The following is a 15161-nucleotide window of genomic DNA, read 5'->3' on the forward strand; positions in this document are numbered from 1 at the left end:
AGGCCTGTGGAGATGAGGGTTTAAAGGGGCAGCACGTAAAAACGACTCCACTCCTGTGGTGTAAAGACATTAAAAAGCTCAGTTACTTAAAGGACACGTTCACTCTTTGGATGTAGGAATAAGTCTTGGTGACTCTCCACAGCAACCCATCACTCAGATGGTGACTAAGCTGTAAAAAAACAAAAACTTCATTTAACCTACACTGAACTAACTATTAGCACCTCCTGCTCAGAATGTGTTCAGGAAGTTCAGCCAAATATCACCAAGTTAAAAACATGAAGATTCTCAGGCCAGTTCTGCTCTTATGGAGGTCAAAGAGAGACAGTTTCTCTTCCCCACAGAAAACGCTGTGACTGTTTCCTATTAGTTATGAATCAAGTGGCTTAAAATAAAACAAGTCAGTAAATGAGGAAAAAGACTGAAGCAGCTTCAGAGGTTTGTAAACCAGGTCAACTATCACTTACTGCCCCTTTAAAGTCCTGTTTCTTCCAGGTCTGTGCTGCCACGAAATTCACAAAGCCAGGCGGCATCTTCCATGTTCACACACACACCACACACACACACACACACACACACACACACACACACACACACACACACACACACACACACACACACACTGCTGATGAGCAGGCTGTGGAATGAAGCATCAACAGTGTAGTAAACCCAAAACACCCTGAGTCTCACACAGCAACAGCTCCGACCTGAACCTCCGGGTTTGATCTGGTCCAGACCAGAGGAACAGGTCACTGCCTTATTAACTGTCTGTTTTGAGTTTTACTGTAAAACTCATAGTGTTTAAAGTGTCATCAGAATGTCAGACCGCGTCTTTACTTGGTTTTAAAATGCATCTGGTCTGATCAGTTGGTCTGGAACACATTGATCCACTTTTATTGTAGTATAAACACTAATGTGTCCTGACGGAAGGAAAATCCGTCCTTAATGCAGAACGTGATGGTGAGAACGCCGCACCACGCCAGCCTGCAGCCAGGCTTCAGGAACGAAGGGGCTACAGAATGTGTCTGTTGTGAAATCATCAACGTGTTAATAACCTATTTTCAACCCTTCTAAAGCGACTGTGCGTCGTGTGTTCACCGATCACTAAAACACATTTTAAAAACCAAGTGTGAACAGCGTGTTAGAGCCGGAGCTGTGGCTGTGTGAGAGCTCCCTCACCCTCATCCTGAAATCCAGAAATTAAATACTCAGCTCTGTGTCTCACAGTGCAGAAGCCGACAAAGGATCAACGTTCAGATCCAAATCAGAGGTGATCAGTGATCTGCTGCAGCAGCTGAGTCCAACTGGTTAGTTTGGGCGTCAATAGTAAAAGAAAACTCCAGCTACCACTACTCTGACTCAGCTGGTGCAACAGGCTGCTGGGCTTTAAGCTTGGAGACATGTACAGTCATAAATCTGAGTCAGTCAGTGGTGGAAAGTAACTCAGTACATTTACTCAAGTACTTCAGTACTCCCTTCCTTTACAGATCAACACTTTATGTGTAACACTGTTCTAGTTTTGTCTTGTCAGTTGCTCATGGAGGCTCATTATTCTGCAGCCGTGCTACTTTTAATATTTGATGTACATTTTCTATCCTTTTTCTTATGTGGAAATTTAAAAGCAGGACTTTTTAATGTTAGCGAGTACTTTTACATCAGGGTATTGGTACTTTTACTTGACTAAAGTGAGTACTTCTTCCACCACTGATATTTCTTCACAGACTAGAGAAGCTGATGAAATGCACAGTATGTCACCCAGACCGTCGGCTGTGTTTGAAGTACTATCAGTACGTGTGTTTTGGCACATTAGCAAACTGCATCCGGACTCGTTTTCAGTCCACCAGAGGCTGATAAACACAGATTAGTGTCCCCACAGTGGCAGACTCACACCTGGTTCAGGGACATGCAAAGAGCTCCGCAAGAAGTCATAGTAAAACCTTTAGAAAACATAATTATACCTAAAATATATTAGAGAAAATATTTTTGGGATATTTCTGAATGTATACAACAGGTCAAACACCTTAACTCAGCCTCTCTTTATATTATAAATATCTTTATGTTTAAATACAAATTCTGTTAAAAGTCTCCTCTACGTTAAGACTAGAGCACGTTTGATTTGATTCTCTTCAGGGATCCAAATCCCGTCACGGTAACACTTCGCCTGAAAAGTACAAACACATCCTGATTTCATCTTTAGTCAAGTGTGCACAGGCTGCCGGACAGAGACAGGTGAAGCTCCACCAAATCTAAATCTACTTTAAAGACTCAAATCCCAGACTTTTAAAAGGTTCCTGAATCTAATCTTGTTTCATCATATATATAAAAAACAATTTCTAGAATAAAGTTACAATATTTGAAGTGTTTTTAAGCTTTTACAACATTTAAGTTGTAGTTTTACAAAACATTTAGTGATTTAACAGCAGTCATAATTTTACAAGAAGAAATTCATGATAATAACAGGTTCTTGTAAAATTATAACTTTGAGAATTTTCTCTTAAAGATTTCTTGGATTTTTAATATTTTAACCATATTTCTGACTTTTTCGCCACCAAATATTTTAACTTTATTCTACAAACCAGGGATTTTTGTTTCCCTCGTCACTGGCCATAATACTGCCTCTAAAACATCATCATAAAACTAAAGTAGAGTTGTGTTCTTTCCCTTCAGCTGACAGTCGTGCTCACGTGGTTCATTTTCCATTGACCTGCTCATTTAAAATATTATTTAAGGTGAGAAATCACCTACAACCAGTCACTAAATTAATCCACCTGCGTCTGGTTTAGTTCCCTTAAAACCATTTCGATTCTTAATACGATAAGACAGGATGCAGAATGACCTCCGAGGTGTGAAACCATGCATAGATCCAGGAGTGTGTTTGCTGTATGTGACGGTCAGAGGAGGCTCCACCCGTCTCTGCTGCTCACGTCAGGGGGGTTTGTTTGGACGAGGCCTCGTCCACCAGAGCCTGCACCGTGATGCACACCTTCACCAGGCCTTTCTCCTCCAGGATGTGGTGAGGGAGACACAGTCGGTCCTGAGAGACCAGAGACAGAGGACAAGAGCGCAGGAGCAGGTTTAGAGGTAGAAACAGACAAATGAAGCACAGGATTAGAAACAATACATGTTCAGATTGTTCTGTGAAAAACCTCCAGTGTCTCACAGATACAACTGTGGGTTCTCACCTTCTCCTGACTTTTACTAAACTTGTAGATTTGTACAGAAAAAACATAATTTCTCAGTTTTTATGTCATCTTCAGATTCAGATTCAGATTTTGGAACAGGACACAATCTGCTTTATTATATATTATTGTAACAATCCTATGATAAAAATTCTGGTACTAGTCCGGCTAGTTTGATTAACTGAAGATGAATAATAACCGTGAGACACCGTGCACAAGTCAGCAGTGTGGGAAGACTGATTATCCAGAGTACAGGACTGGCAGTTGTGTCTTGGACAAAACAATAGAGCTGCAGTGGTTCTCCAAATACCAGGTTTGGTTCAAACCCCAATTCTTGTTTTGGTAGGCTGGAGCTATTGAAAGAAAGATGATCTACACTCTGTACTGTCCCTGAACGCCTCACAACACAGATGTGGCGAGGGACTCTGCACTGCCCCTGAATGCAGCAGTAGCTTTTCAGACCTGCTACAACCCTACAAAACACTGTTCCAAAATATTAGCAATTTAAAAAACATTTTCCTCCAATTTTTGCCCTTTTGAATTCCCTCAAACAACAAACTCCTGTAACGATAAACTACGGTATCAACCAAATGAAGTCTGAACCCTGAACCCCGAACCCAACCGGAGATTTGGAGAATCGTAGCTCCAAAATAAAAAATGAATTCAAACACACTAACTTAATGAAAGTGTACAGCTGTGAAACTGTTTTAACTCCACTTCATTGTTTTATCTTAAAAATGTGTTCAGTAAAACAGAGTTGTTATCAGACCCAGAAGGATGGAAAGGTTTGAAGGAAGTCAAGGCTGATGACCTTTGAATAAAGGAACAGTTAAACATTTTGAGATACATTATTGCTGAGAGTTACAGAGATTCTGTGCAGGCGTCTTCCGACTGTCTCCTCAGTGTTACGTCGAATCGAATGCACAGATATGAAAATCAAATGAGCGATTCTCCCAAAGTCCTTGAGTTTGCTTTGTAACTTCTAGCTTAAACAATGACACTGTGAAACAGGCAACGTCCCTAAACTGCTTTTATTACTTCTGACTTTCACACTGTCAAATATTGTACACAAACCATAAAAATAAGCTGAAATCTTCTCACCCATCCAGAAACCTGTGCAGAAAACAACGCAAACATTGTGCAGCTAGAATCAATTCAGTTCAATTATCAACATTCATACAGAATCAATATGTTATGGTGCGAAGAGTGAATCCACTTCCACTGGTCTGTGTCAAATACTCAGATATAATAAAACGCTCTACATATCATAAATACACATTATCTGTTTCTATAACATCAAACATGAAGGCATCTGTATTCACTCAGTCTCTGTTTTTAATCCTTCGAAGAAGAAGAATAAATATTTCACTTCATAGACTCTTCTGGTGTCTGTAGCCCTTCAGATATTCTCCAAAAACAGGGACATTGCATATCAGGATATAGTAAAGTTGGCTGATATAAAGTAAAAGAAATAATTTCATTTATATAAATAAATCAATAAATACAACCACACTCAAATTATAGTAATAATAAAATAATCCTTTAGCCAAATCAAACACAAAACAACACCCAACTTATCAGAATCATCACTAACTACTGACCTTCAGCTTCCATTTGCTCGTCATCACTGTACAATCACACGTTAAAATAAAAAATACGGTTTGTGCAGCTCTATGTTTTGGGCCACTGAACGTTGAGGGATCATGTGCTTCTGCAGTTTAATCATTGTGAAATGAAATGAAGACATTCTTATTACTGTAGCTTTACTAAAGACACATTTAAACAAGATACAGTGAGTCAAAGTATGTTGGAGCTAAATCAAAAACTAATGTCACCTGAAGGCCAATTTATCAGAGAGACGTCACACAGGGGTCAAGAGCTGGGTCTGGGTACACACTAGACATGAACACATGCACGCATGACAAAACATGATGCCGGACTGATAGCAAGAAAGACGAAGAAGATGTTGTCGTAGTAGTTTTGTATTCACAGACAGCATGAATTGGCCTTCAGTTCCACTGTGCTGGTCAGTGGTAAATACTCACTGCACAATGTGTTCATCTGTCCAGAACATGGTGCTAACACTGCACAGATAACATGTCCCTGCACTGACTTCAAGTAACCTGCTGCTTCAGGGTTAATTTACTGCAAACACACAACAACAAACCAGGAGAGAAAATCACAGGTGAGCAGAGTGTTGGCTCAAGCTGAGACTGTATTCTGTATTCTGTTGTTGAGACACATCGTGGAGCTTGGTTCTGAGCTATAGTCGTGTGACCACACTCCCATTTGTTGATGATCCTACAGAATTATCAATAGACAGGTTCCCATTAGATCAAGTCTAACACTTCTATAACTGTGCTGTTCATTCAGGCTGCAAAGAGATTTCAATGTACAGGATGCTGAAAAAAAGCATCCTTGTAATGTGAAAACTAGATTTTAAAGATTTGATAAAACAGGTTCAGCGAGTAACTAGAAAACCAGTCACTGTAAATTTGTCACAGATTTTCACTGTTAGAAAACCAGACACAGAAAATGAGATGAGATGACCAGTCTAAGCTCAAGAGATGGAAACCCAGACTGAATGTGACATCTCTCCGTTTCAGGTATTACTGTGAGGAACGTTCCTGAACATCGTCGAGGCGTTTAGGTCACAGGTCTGTTTTCACAGTTGTCCCAGAAAACAGCCAAACAGAAGTGAAAACATATTTATGATAAAGGTGTTTCCTCTCTGAACGTTTCCGTGCACAAAAACACAATGTGTGAAAGAGACACTTCCAAATTAAAAAGATCGTAACTTCAATTATTAACACAGACTGTTTAAGTCTGATTTAAGCTCGTGCTGAACCTCACAAGTCATTTCTTTCCCACTGAATGTAGGAATTAGGAAGTTAGGAATCTCTTTGCCTCCAGAACGGACACGAGGAACAGTTACAACCATTAATGTCTAATTCTGAGCATGATGTTTCCCATGGGACATAAACACAGCAAAAATAAGGAGAGAGGTGGGGTTCAGACAGGTGAGGTGCAGGAGGCGGTTGCCACGGTTACGTCAGCTCGCTCCAAGTATAAGCCACGAAGAGCAGAACTAGGCAGAGGATGTGAACCAGGCTCGAGCCAATTAGGTCCCAGATTTGCCAGGCGGGAGGCGGGGTTTGAGTCGTGACTGACACCAACAAAGGAGTCTCTGACGGCCCGGAGGAGACTCGGTTCGGAGCCGAGATCACCTTGACCCGTTTCCTCTCTGAGGAGGTTGTATCCAAGGAAACCAGTGCCCGAACTGTGGCGTGAACCGGCTGCAGGCGGCACTGGATGATGTCGTAGGGCGAACAGAGGGAAGACTGGCACCCCGGAAAGGAAGTGAGGTGGAAATAAATGAAGGAAGGGAGGGAACAGAGGATGTAAAGAAGGAGACAACGAAGGAGAGGAGGATAAATAGAAAAAACAAGGGCAGTAAAGAGGTGAAGTTTAAGGGATGAAGGACATGAACAAGGATGTGAGTTTTTAAAAGATAAAGACAAAGATCAGGTGAAAAATAAAGAGAAGAGCAGAGGAGGAGTGAAAAACAAACAGGAAGAAAGGAAAGAATAAAATCAGCAGGAGGAAAAGGAGAAGAGCACAAGGAAAGGAAGGATAAAGAAAAGGAAACAACAGAGGATACAAAATAGGGAAGCAAATGTAAACAAAGATTAGGAGGAAACAAGGAAGAATGGAGGAGGAAGAGGAGGAGAGATGAGAGTAAAAGGAGGCAAAGAACAGAGAGGAGGTGAAGTGGAGGATGTCAGAAGAGGCCACAGATGAAAAATGAGGAGGAAGAGGAAACGTGAAGAACAACGTGTATGAAAAAGGAGAAAAAGAAGAAGAGATGGTGCGATCCAGCCAGGAAGTCAAAAGAGAAAGAAAAGGCAGGAGGTTAACCAATGAACACAGAGGTCAAAGGTCACAGGTGAGAGCTGGTGGCGTGAGGCGGGGTGGATGGAAGCAGGAGTTACCGTGGCACCAAGCCGGGATGCTTACTGAGACACGGTCTGTACACCGTCCCAGTGAGCATCCCATAATGAAAAGGTGAAGTGGCTGATGGGAGAGAGCCAGCGCAGCAGGTTAGCACAGCTAGCATGTTAGCACGTTAGCTCGGAGGAAGCTGTGGCAGCAAAGCGACGGCCAATCAGCAACGTCCACACAGTCAGCAAGCAGCGGAGATGGAGGTCAAAGGTCGTTCAGACACACGTCTTCGAAACAACAGTGAAGAGAAGTCAGTGACACAGTAGGTTTGTTTAGAGGTGAAGAAAAAGTTTTAAAAATGACAGAAAAAAACAGTAGTTTAATTTAAAGTAAAACAGTTCAGCTGAAAACTTTAACTTTTATTAAAACCCGTCTCTTCATCTTCATCGATCACCAGCTTAAAGAAACGAGAAGCTAAACCAACACGAACTACAGCGGCTCCTGTTAGCTTCACTGCACAAGTTTCAAATAGCAGCCAGTTAGCTTAGCTTAGCATAAAGACTGGAAACAAGGGGAAACAGCTAGCCTGTTTAGCCGTCCACCCTCATGTACTGGAATGAGGTCGTTCTGTTGCAGATTTAAAGAAACAGTTGAACATGGAAGTAGTACAAGGATCCTCCTTCTCAGATATTCACACTGATCCCACTCTCATGTCTGTAAAACTCAGACTGCACTGTCATGGTGGAGGTCATCTGCAGGGAGCGTGCACTTGCACATGTGCAGCTGGTCACTGCTGTTACGCCACATGACAGGGTTGAGACAGCTAAGCTTAATAATAAAAGTTAACTGGCCGGTAGCTGAACCTTTTTACAGGTAATAATGTAGGAGACAGACAGGGGAGTGGTATAAATCTGGACAGACTGCTTCACCTGCACTGAGACAAAGACTCCTTCAATGCTGCTGAAGGTTTGAACCGTGCACACACAGATATCAAACCCAGAGCAGCTCTGTTTCACACTGAAGCTGCCGTTCTAATCGGCTCCTGTCGTGATGGAGGAAGCTGGAAGCCACAATGACAGCGGTGGTTAACGAACCCGTTTGACAGCGATGAGAAAAAAATGAGGCAAATTAAACCAGATCTGGGAAAAGACGGAGTGGTTCTCAAGTTTAAATCTTACATTAGAATCTTATTTGTTGCATTTAGCACTCCCCGACTTTCACTTCCAAACTGTTTTAGTTGATAAAAATGGAAAATATTTTTTATTGATTTCAGGATCACCACATAAAACATTAAAAACCATCAGTTTTCTTCCCAGACCTGGTTCAGTTTAATGTCAGTGTCCTGCAAAAACCTTCAAGTGTAGAAACTGATAAAATACTGCAGCATCGTCACTGTGTAAAAAACATCTACACTTTTCTTGACACCCCGTAAATGTAAGAGGCTTTTTCAAATTATTTTTGCAGGACACCATCACAGCTCCTGTTACATGAGCTTTTCATCAATCATCAATCAACTGCAGCCAAACTGAAATTATAATGAATAACTGCTGATTTCAGGGGAGTGTCTCTGATGAACTGGGGGAGTTACAGCAGAAGAATTACCAGTTTGTTAAAGTCAGAAAACAGCAGGTCAAACAGCCAGTGTGTAATGACTCACAGTGTCCTCTTAGCCAGGATTTGTTCACATTATGAAACATGTCAGCTGCTTTTTGCAGAATCTTCAGAATTTTTAGTGAAATCACTTGTGTGCACAGAATCATGGCTTGAAAACAACCCCCAGTTCAGAGCGGCGGTCGTACCGTTCTCAGAGCACCGACAGGTCAGCGGGGAGGTCACTGTCTTACCTCTGGTACACCGATCTTTCTGCAGGCGTCCAGGAAGTTCTCCACGTTTCTCCGACACTTGGCCATGCTAAGTTTGGGCTGGAGGCACAAAGGCACACAGAAAATATACTTATAATAATACAAAAGCAAAATATCACCATCACCGAGTGTGATCAGAAACTGTATCAGAGAAAAGAGGCTTTAGTCTGACGGCTGGAGACGTACCACTGCAGGCGAGGGAACGTGGATGCTGGCGACAGATCGTGGGCGAATGTGATTGGCCAGATGGCAGAGGACGACGCCGTCCATCAGAGACGTCCCGAGGTCTTCGGGAAGGTTGATCTTCAGCCTGCTCTCAATGTTCTGAGGAAGAAATGACGACACAAACAGGTAAATCTAATGTAGAAAGCTACGCTGTGATCTTTCTTAGAACTTCCAGTGAGGTATGAGTGAGCAACAAATCAATCACAAGATATTTGAAGCAAAAAGCCAGAAAACGAATGTCTGTTTTATAACAAATAACGATTTTAAAGGTCACGTGGGTCTAAAAGAGACGTTAACATCAAATATTAACAGCACGTTATTGGGTCATGTAAGAAATACATAAAACCTGACAGGTGAGTAAAATATGATCCTGACAAGAATAAAAGACAAAAGCACCAAATAATAATAAGAGAAAAACACAGGATTGGTTTGTAAACAGGAAGTAAAGATGTCTCACGTCTCTCAGCTGCTCCATGAGCTCCAGCTCCTCTCTCAGCTGCTCCATCTTTCTCCTCATGGTGAACTGCGGATCCACAGACTCCAGACTCTTGTGGCTCCGCAGGAACACTACAGGAAACACGACGACAACACCAGAACAGGTTAGAGTGACACGGATGCAGGTGCACAGTAACTAGGTTAAAGTCTGTGCACATTAGAATAACAGAAATACATCTGAAACACAGGTAAAGATGATTTTCTGCCCTGTGAGGAGAATAAAAAGTGTTCAGATCAGATCAGAAGCTGAGAAACTGCGACAGCTTCAAGATCCTTCTGATGTGAGGAGCTCAGTTCACCGTCATGTTTTCATCCCTTAGTTTCTACACCTGCATAGTCTACCACTGACAACAGCAGACAGTTTAGGATGAGAGCTAACATCACGTAATCTCAGGTAACGACGGCTGAAGGGGAAACAATCAGGGGACACAGCAGGTTTCACTGTATAACAGCATCTGCTCAGCTTGATGCAGAAAACAGACAGACTGAATGTTCTGTCCTCCTGTTTGTCTCTGTGCTCAGACATTCAGCTACAGAATGAACAGGCTTACGTAACGTCGGGCGAACGATGTAAGCCGAACATTCGTGTGCAGTCATGCAGTCAGTTCAACTTTATCGCAGGATCAAGTGAAGAGAGTTCTGCTACAGCAGCGTGCAAAACAACACACTGGTTCGTTTGTTGGTCAGATTATTGACATCCACACGTTGAAGCTCCTGTGTGGAGAAATTCCCACTGACCACTGATCTGTGTGTGGCTGTGAATCTCCTAAATGTGTCTGATGGTGTCATATATGAATATCTAATGGAAACTGAGGTAACCGAGCAGAACCAGAACCAGATTCAGTGACAGCCTCAGAGTGAGGAGTAGATCTTTCAAGCCTGGAAAAAGTTTGGTCTCTTCACTCCCACTGAACAAAAACACACACCCACACATTGACTGCTGCTCTGCTGAAGGCTGAATCACTGAGTCGCCTCATTTCTACACACCAACAGATCTGATGTGTTTATTTCAGCTGAATGAAGCTGAACGCAGCTCGTATCTGTGATAAAAGGATAAAGTTAACCCAGTGTGTCTGTGCTACACTAACCTAAACCTAAACCTTTGTGTATGTGTACTTTAACCGTGTGGCCACAGTGGGGCGCTACAGCGCCTGTACAGTGGGATCAGATATAATTAATACATTACTGTGATTTGAGTGAACTTGCCCTTTAAACTGCTAAACTAAAGGTAGCAGATAAGAAACATCTCACACAACCTAGAGAAACACCTTGAACAGAATAAAGAGTCAGTAATGAGTTCGTTTGACTCCAGGGTTCTGAGTGGTGCAGCCTCTGTGGGCAGACGGTCTCATCTCTGCAGTTTTATCTTCTTACCCCTTCTCTCTCTAAATGTCTCTCCCTCTGCACACTCTGTGCCTGCAGCAGCTCCTCTGCTGATGGGTCAGTAAAAGGTTTTCAGAGAGCATTTTAAAAACCTTTTTCACTGACAAACTCCCTGAAAACTCAGCCTTCTCAAACAGTTCTGCCCTCAAACACAGTGACCCGGTCATCTTTTCATCTTCTCACACAAACAGAACCAAAGGTGATCTCAGTTTTAAAAGACGAATCACCAAGCAGTGAAAAGACAGACGGTTCCAGCTCCTAATCTGCAGAGGTGGCATAAAGGTTTGTGATGACCCTGCAGTTGTTGATGAACAGAGATGCTTCCTTTCCCCTTGAAACACTCATGCTGCCACCTGCTGGTCACCACATGTTCTGTCCACACCCCTGCAGCTCTTCACAGTGCACCGCGCTCAGCTTCACCACACCGAGCTGCTCTGATCAATCAATGTCAGCTGAGAATCATGGGCATTGTAGTGTTTAGAATCAGTCATCCTCGCAGCACTTTGAGCTAAATGCTAACGTCAGCACGTTCACTGGCTCACAATAACGAGGCTAACGAGGCCATGTTCAGTTCTGAGAGTCTGATGGAACAGATGGGTCACAGGATTTTAATGTTTGCACCCATTCTCTCTTAGTGAGCAGTTAGTTTCACCTGCATCTAAACCTGCGGCATTAAAAAAGAAAGTTTGCAGCCTGTGTCACGGCCCACATACTGTGATATATAGGTACAGCACACCCATTTATTATGAAGCCTCAGTCTGTCTAATCTCTAACTGTTTAGCAGCTAGAACCACGTCCAGCGTGGTTATTAAGCATGTTAGCATGCTAACATTAAATGGCTGTAAAGGAAAATCAGCTGAGACCTGATGATGCCATTCACCCTTCATGATGTTGCTCTGTGATGTTTGCTAACGTGCGTGAGAAAGTCTGAAAACTTGTTTGCAGAACATTCTGTACAGTTACTCTGTGCACACAGCAGGAGAAACCCGTTACTGACATTTCATGTTGCCACTTGTTTTTTTCTGCCTCGGCTGTTTGGAGTGAGTAATCTAATCTTCCTCAGGAGTGATACAGCGTGTTGTTATCAATCAGACAGTTCTGAGCGTTTGTCTCCATGGCTGCTGCTGCTTTTATCTGTAGGAGATGATATCGCTGATCTGACTTGAGAATTAAATGTTTGAATTTATACATACAGAAATGTCACTGACTGGATGGTTTCCTGCAGCAGTAACAGCTCCTTTCTCTGTTTATTTCGTACTATCCTATAGTTTATTTCTAACTGTTATCTCTTTAAGCTCCTACTGAAGAGTAATGAAACAGAAAATGTGATTTAAAGTCAGAAGCTTTTTTCATCTTTTGGTTTCTTGCACTTGTTGGAAAGAGATCTGAAGGCTCTGACTGGGATTTGATTCAGCGGGAATCAAAAATGCATTTATCAGCCTGGCAGCAGAATATAAATGTATTTAACCTGCTGTCCACTGATGAATGAATGACTGAGATCTACAAGATCTGGTCAAAGATTCCTTTAAGGATAAACTCCTGGCTTCAAAGCTAGGACCGGACAAACATAGCAACACACACACACACACACACACACACACACACACACACACACACACACACACACACACACACACAGGGTGATGATTGGTTGTTAATGAGGTCAGAAGCAGTGATAAAATGAGCATGTTAGTTCCTGGTGATGTCACTCTCCCTGAGGCCTTAAACCCATTATACACCATTACTCATAATCTGATCACACACACACACACGCACACACACACACACACACACACACACACACACACACACAGAGTCATGTAGGAAAAATGTTTTTATCAAGACAAACCGTGAGATCACCACACTGAGCCAGAGGGAGCTGAACGTACCTGTGTACCTGTCTCATGCTAATGCTAACTGTATGATGCTAACATTAAGACGTTTTATCATTTCATACGCAGCCTGTTAATCGAGGAGTTTAGTTTTATTATCTATTAAACACGCAATCTGTACTGTCCATGAACGCTGCACACGCATCATAGCAGCTGATGCTACTTGGTGTTTTTACTTTCTTAACATAAAACAAAGGCTAATGACAGCTCCACTGCTAATAAAAAGAGTAAATATGAGATTTGCAGGATACCGTATCTACTTTGAGGATGTCAGAGAGCTGCTATTAACATGCAGGATGGAAGTTCTGGGGGAGGTGTGGTATCTGTACAAGTTACAGCTAAAGATCTTATAAAGCAGGTCCCTCATGTTCTGCAAACATGTGTGCAGATGGTGCCACATGGTGTTACAGCTGGCACAGGGAACCATCACTGTCCACAACAACCGACTTTTATAAAACACTGCTACATACAGTACTACTCGTAATGTGCAACAGATTCACTGTTCATTGATTCAGTGCTACCATAGTATACTCGAAGTGAAGTTACACTAAGTTTGATTCCTGCAAACGTCCAGAAGTCGTCAGAGTGAGTTTGTGAACAGTAACACAGCTCAACTGACTGAAACACAGCTCGACTCAGGAAAGACACACACACACAGTTGAAATCCATCAGAAACCTTGGACGCCATTCCACTGGAAGTGGGATACTCCTTCAGGGACCATTATCTAACACTTAAAATATAGGAGCTAAAAATACACACACACACACACACACACACACACTAACGTGCACAGACAAAACCCAGACTCATTCATAGTGCAGTCACTGCACACACACACACTCACACACACAGCTGGAGACAGATCATAACATCCTGATTCGGCCTCTGTCGTCTCAGGTCCATTCATTTCTGGACAGTAACATCATTTTCATCACTTTGGTTCTTTTCACTACCACAGTGCATTTGAAATAAAACCATGACAGTGAGTTTAAAGTTCACACTGTCAACTTTAATTTGACGCTTCGCTCTAAAATACTGGATAAAAAAAAAAACCTGGGTTCATGCTACATTATTTTTTCTGTTGTTCATGTTTTAAACGTTTTAACGTTTTAATGTTCCAACAACTTGTACGATTTTCTGCTTTCTATAACCTTTGTGCTCAGATACTATTGTGTGTCTGTGACCACAGCGCTACGGTTATGAACACACACGCACACACACACACACACACACACACACACACACACACACACACACACACACAGAGTGAACCTCACTTTAACCACGTGCATGTCCTCATCTACAGCCACCACACACACATGTGAACAGCTGGAGATGAAAGTAGGGTGTGGGTGAAGCTCTTCTTTGATCAGACTCTGCAGTTGTCTCACTCACACACACTCACACACACACACTCACACAGAGAGCAGTAATTGAAAACAGTCCAACATGTGGTCTGTGGCTGAGAAAACACACAGTGGCAGTCGAGAAATAAGCTCAACGTTGGCAGTGAACAGCACAGAGGTCGTCAAGTCACTGATCCACAGTCACACAAAGGTTCTTCAGAACTGAAGATGTGCGTCTCACAGCTTCGTTGACCGTAAGTGGAAAATGTTGATTAAGAGCCTGCTGTTAGCTGCTGAGATCTGTCTGAGGGTAGATTTAAAATGAAAGTGCAGGAATAACTCCTGTTTTGTGTGTTTAAGAGCTGTGAAACATCGAGCCGACAGTTGGCCTAGTTTACGCAGAGAGTCTGTACTAGTCGGGCCTCTGTTGGTGACAGAGACCAGCGTGAGTGGAGCCCTTTCCAACTTCTGATCAGACATGTTCTGGATTAGAAGTAGATATAAACAACAGGAACCAACCACTGCCAAGTGCTGCTTTGATTACAGTTATGTATCTGCAGTCCTAGGTCTTCTTCTACTTTCCTTTTTTGAATGATGAACACAGAATACTGCCACCTGCTGGTGTAAGATATTTCTTTAAATAGTGAAAATATATTCAATATATATGTATAATATAGTGTATGTACACTATTATGACATCATAAATTAAACCTGTCTTTATTGACTGACTGATCTCCATCTTCTCAGCTAACTATTCTCAAAACTCCCTGAAATTTCCCCAAGGGGATCAATAAAGCATTCATTAACTTGCTGCCAAAGAAAACAGCGTTTAGAGGGAG

At 42.3% G+C, this 15161-nt stretch overlaps 1 protein-coding gene across 3 annotated transcripts in view; it reads right to left on the bottom strand.

The window, feature by feature from the left end:
• The window catches only part of lrch1 (leucine-rich repeats and calponin homology (CH) domain containing 1), a 61162-nt gene continuing 46001 nt past the window's right edge, over positions 1-15161 (bottom strand). For all 3 annotated transcript variants that reach the window (XM_026375778.1, XM_026375776.1, XM_026375777.1), the window contains 4 exons: positions 9663-9772; positions 9167-9304; positions 8963-9040; positions 1-3031 (listed from right to left, as the gene is read on the bottom strand). In XM_026375778.1, coding sequence (XP_026231563.1) covers positions 2918-3031; positions 8963-9040; positions 9167-9304; positions 9663-9772 — 440 coding nt within the window. In that variant the 3' untranslated portion in view covers positions 1-2917. The remainder of the gene's footprint in view (positions 3032-8962; positions 9041-9166; positions 9305-9662; positions 9773-15161) is intronic.

The sequence above is a fragment of the Anabas testudineus genome, chromosome 21 (genome assembly GCF_900324465.2).
Source record: "Anabas testudineus chromosome 21, fAnaTes1.2, whole genome shotgun sequence".
Lineage (NCBI taxonomy): Eukaryota > Metazoa > Chordata > Actinopteri > Anabantiformes > Anabantidae > Anabas > Anabas testudineus.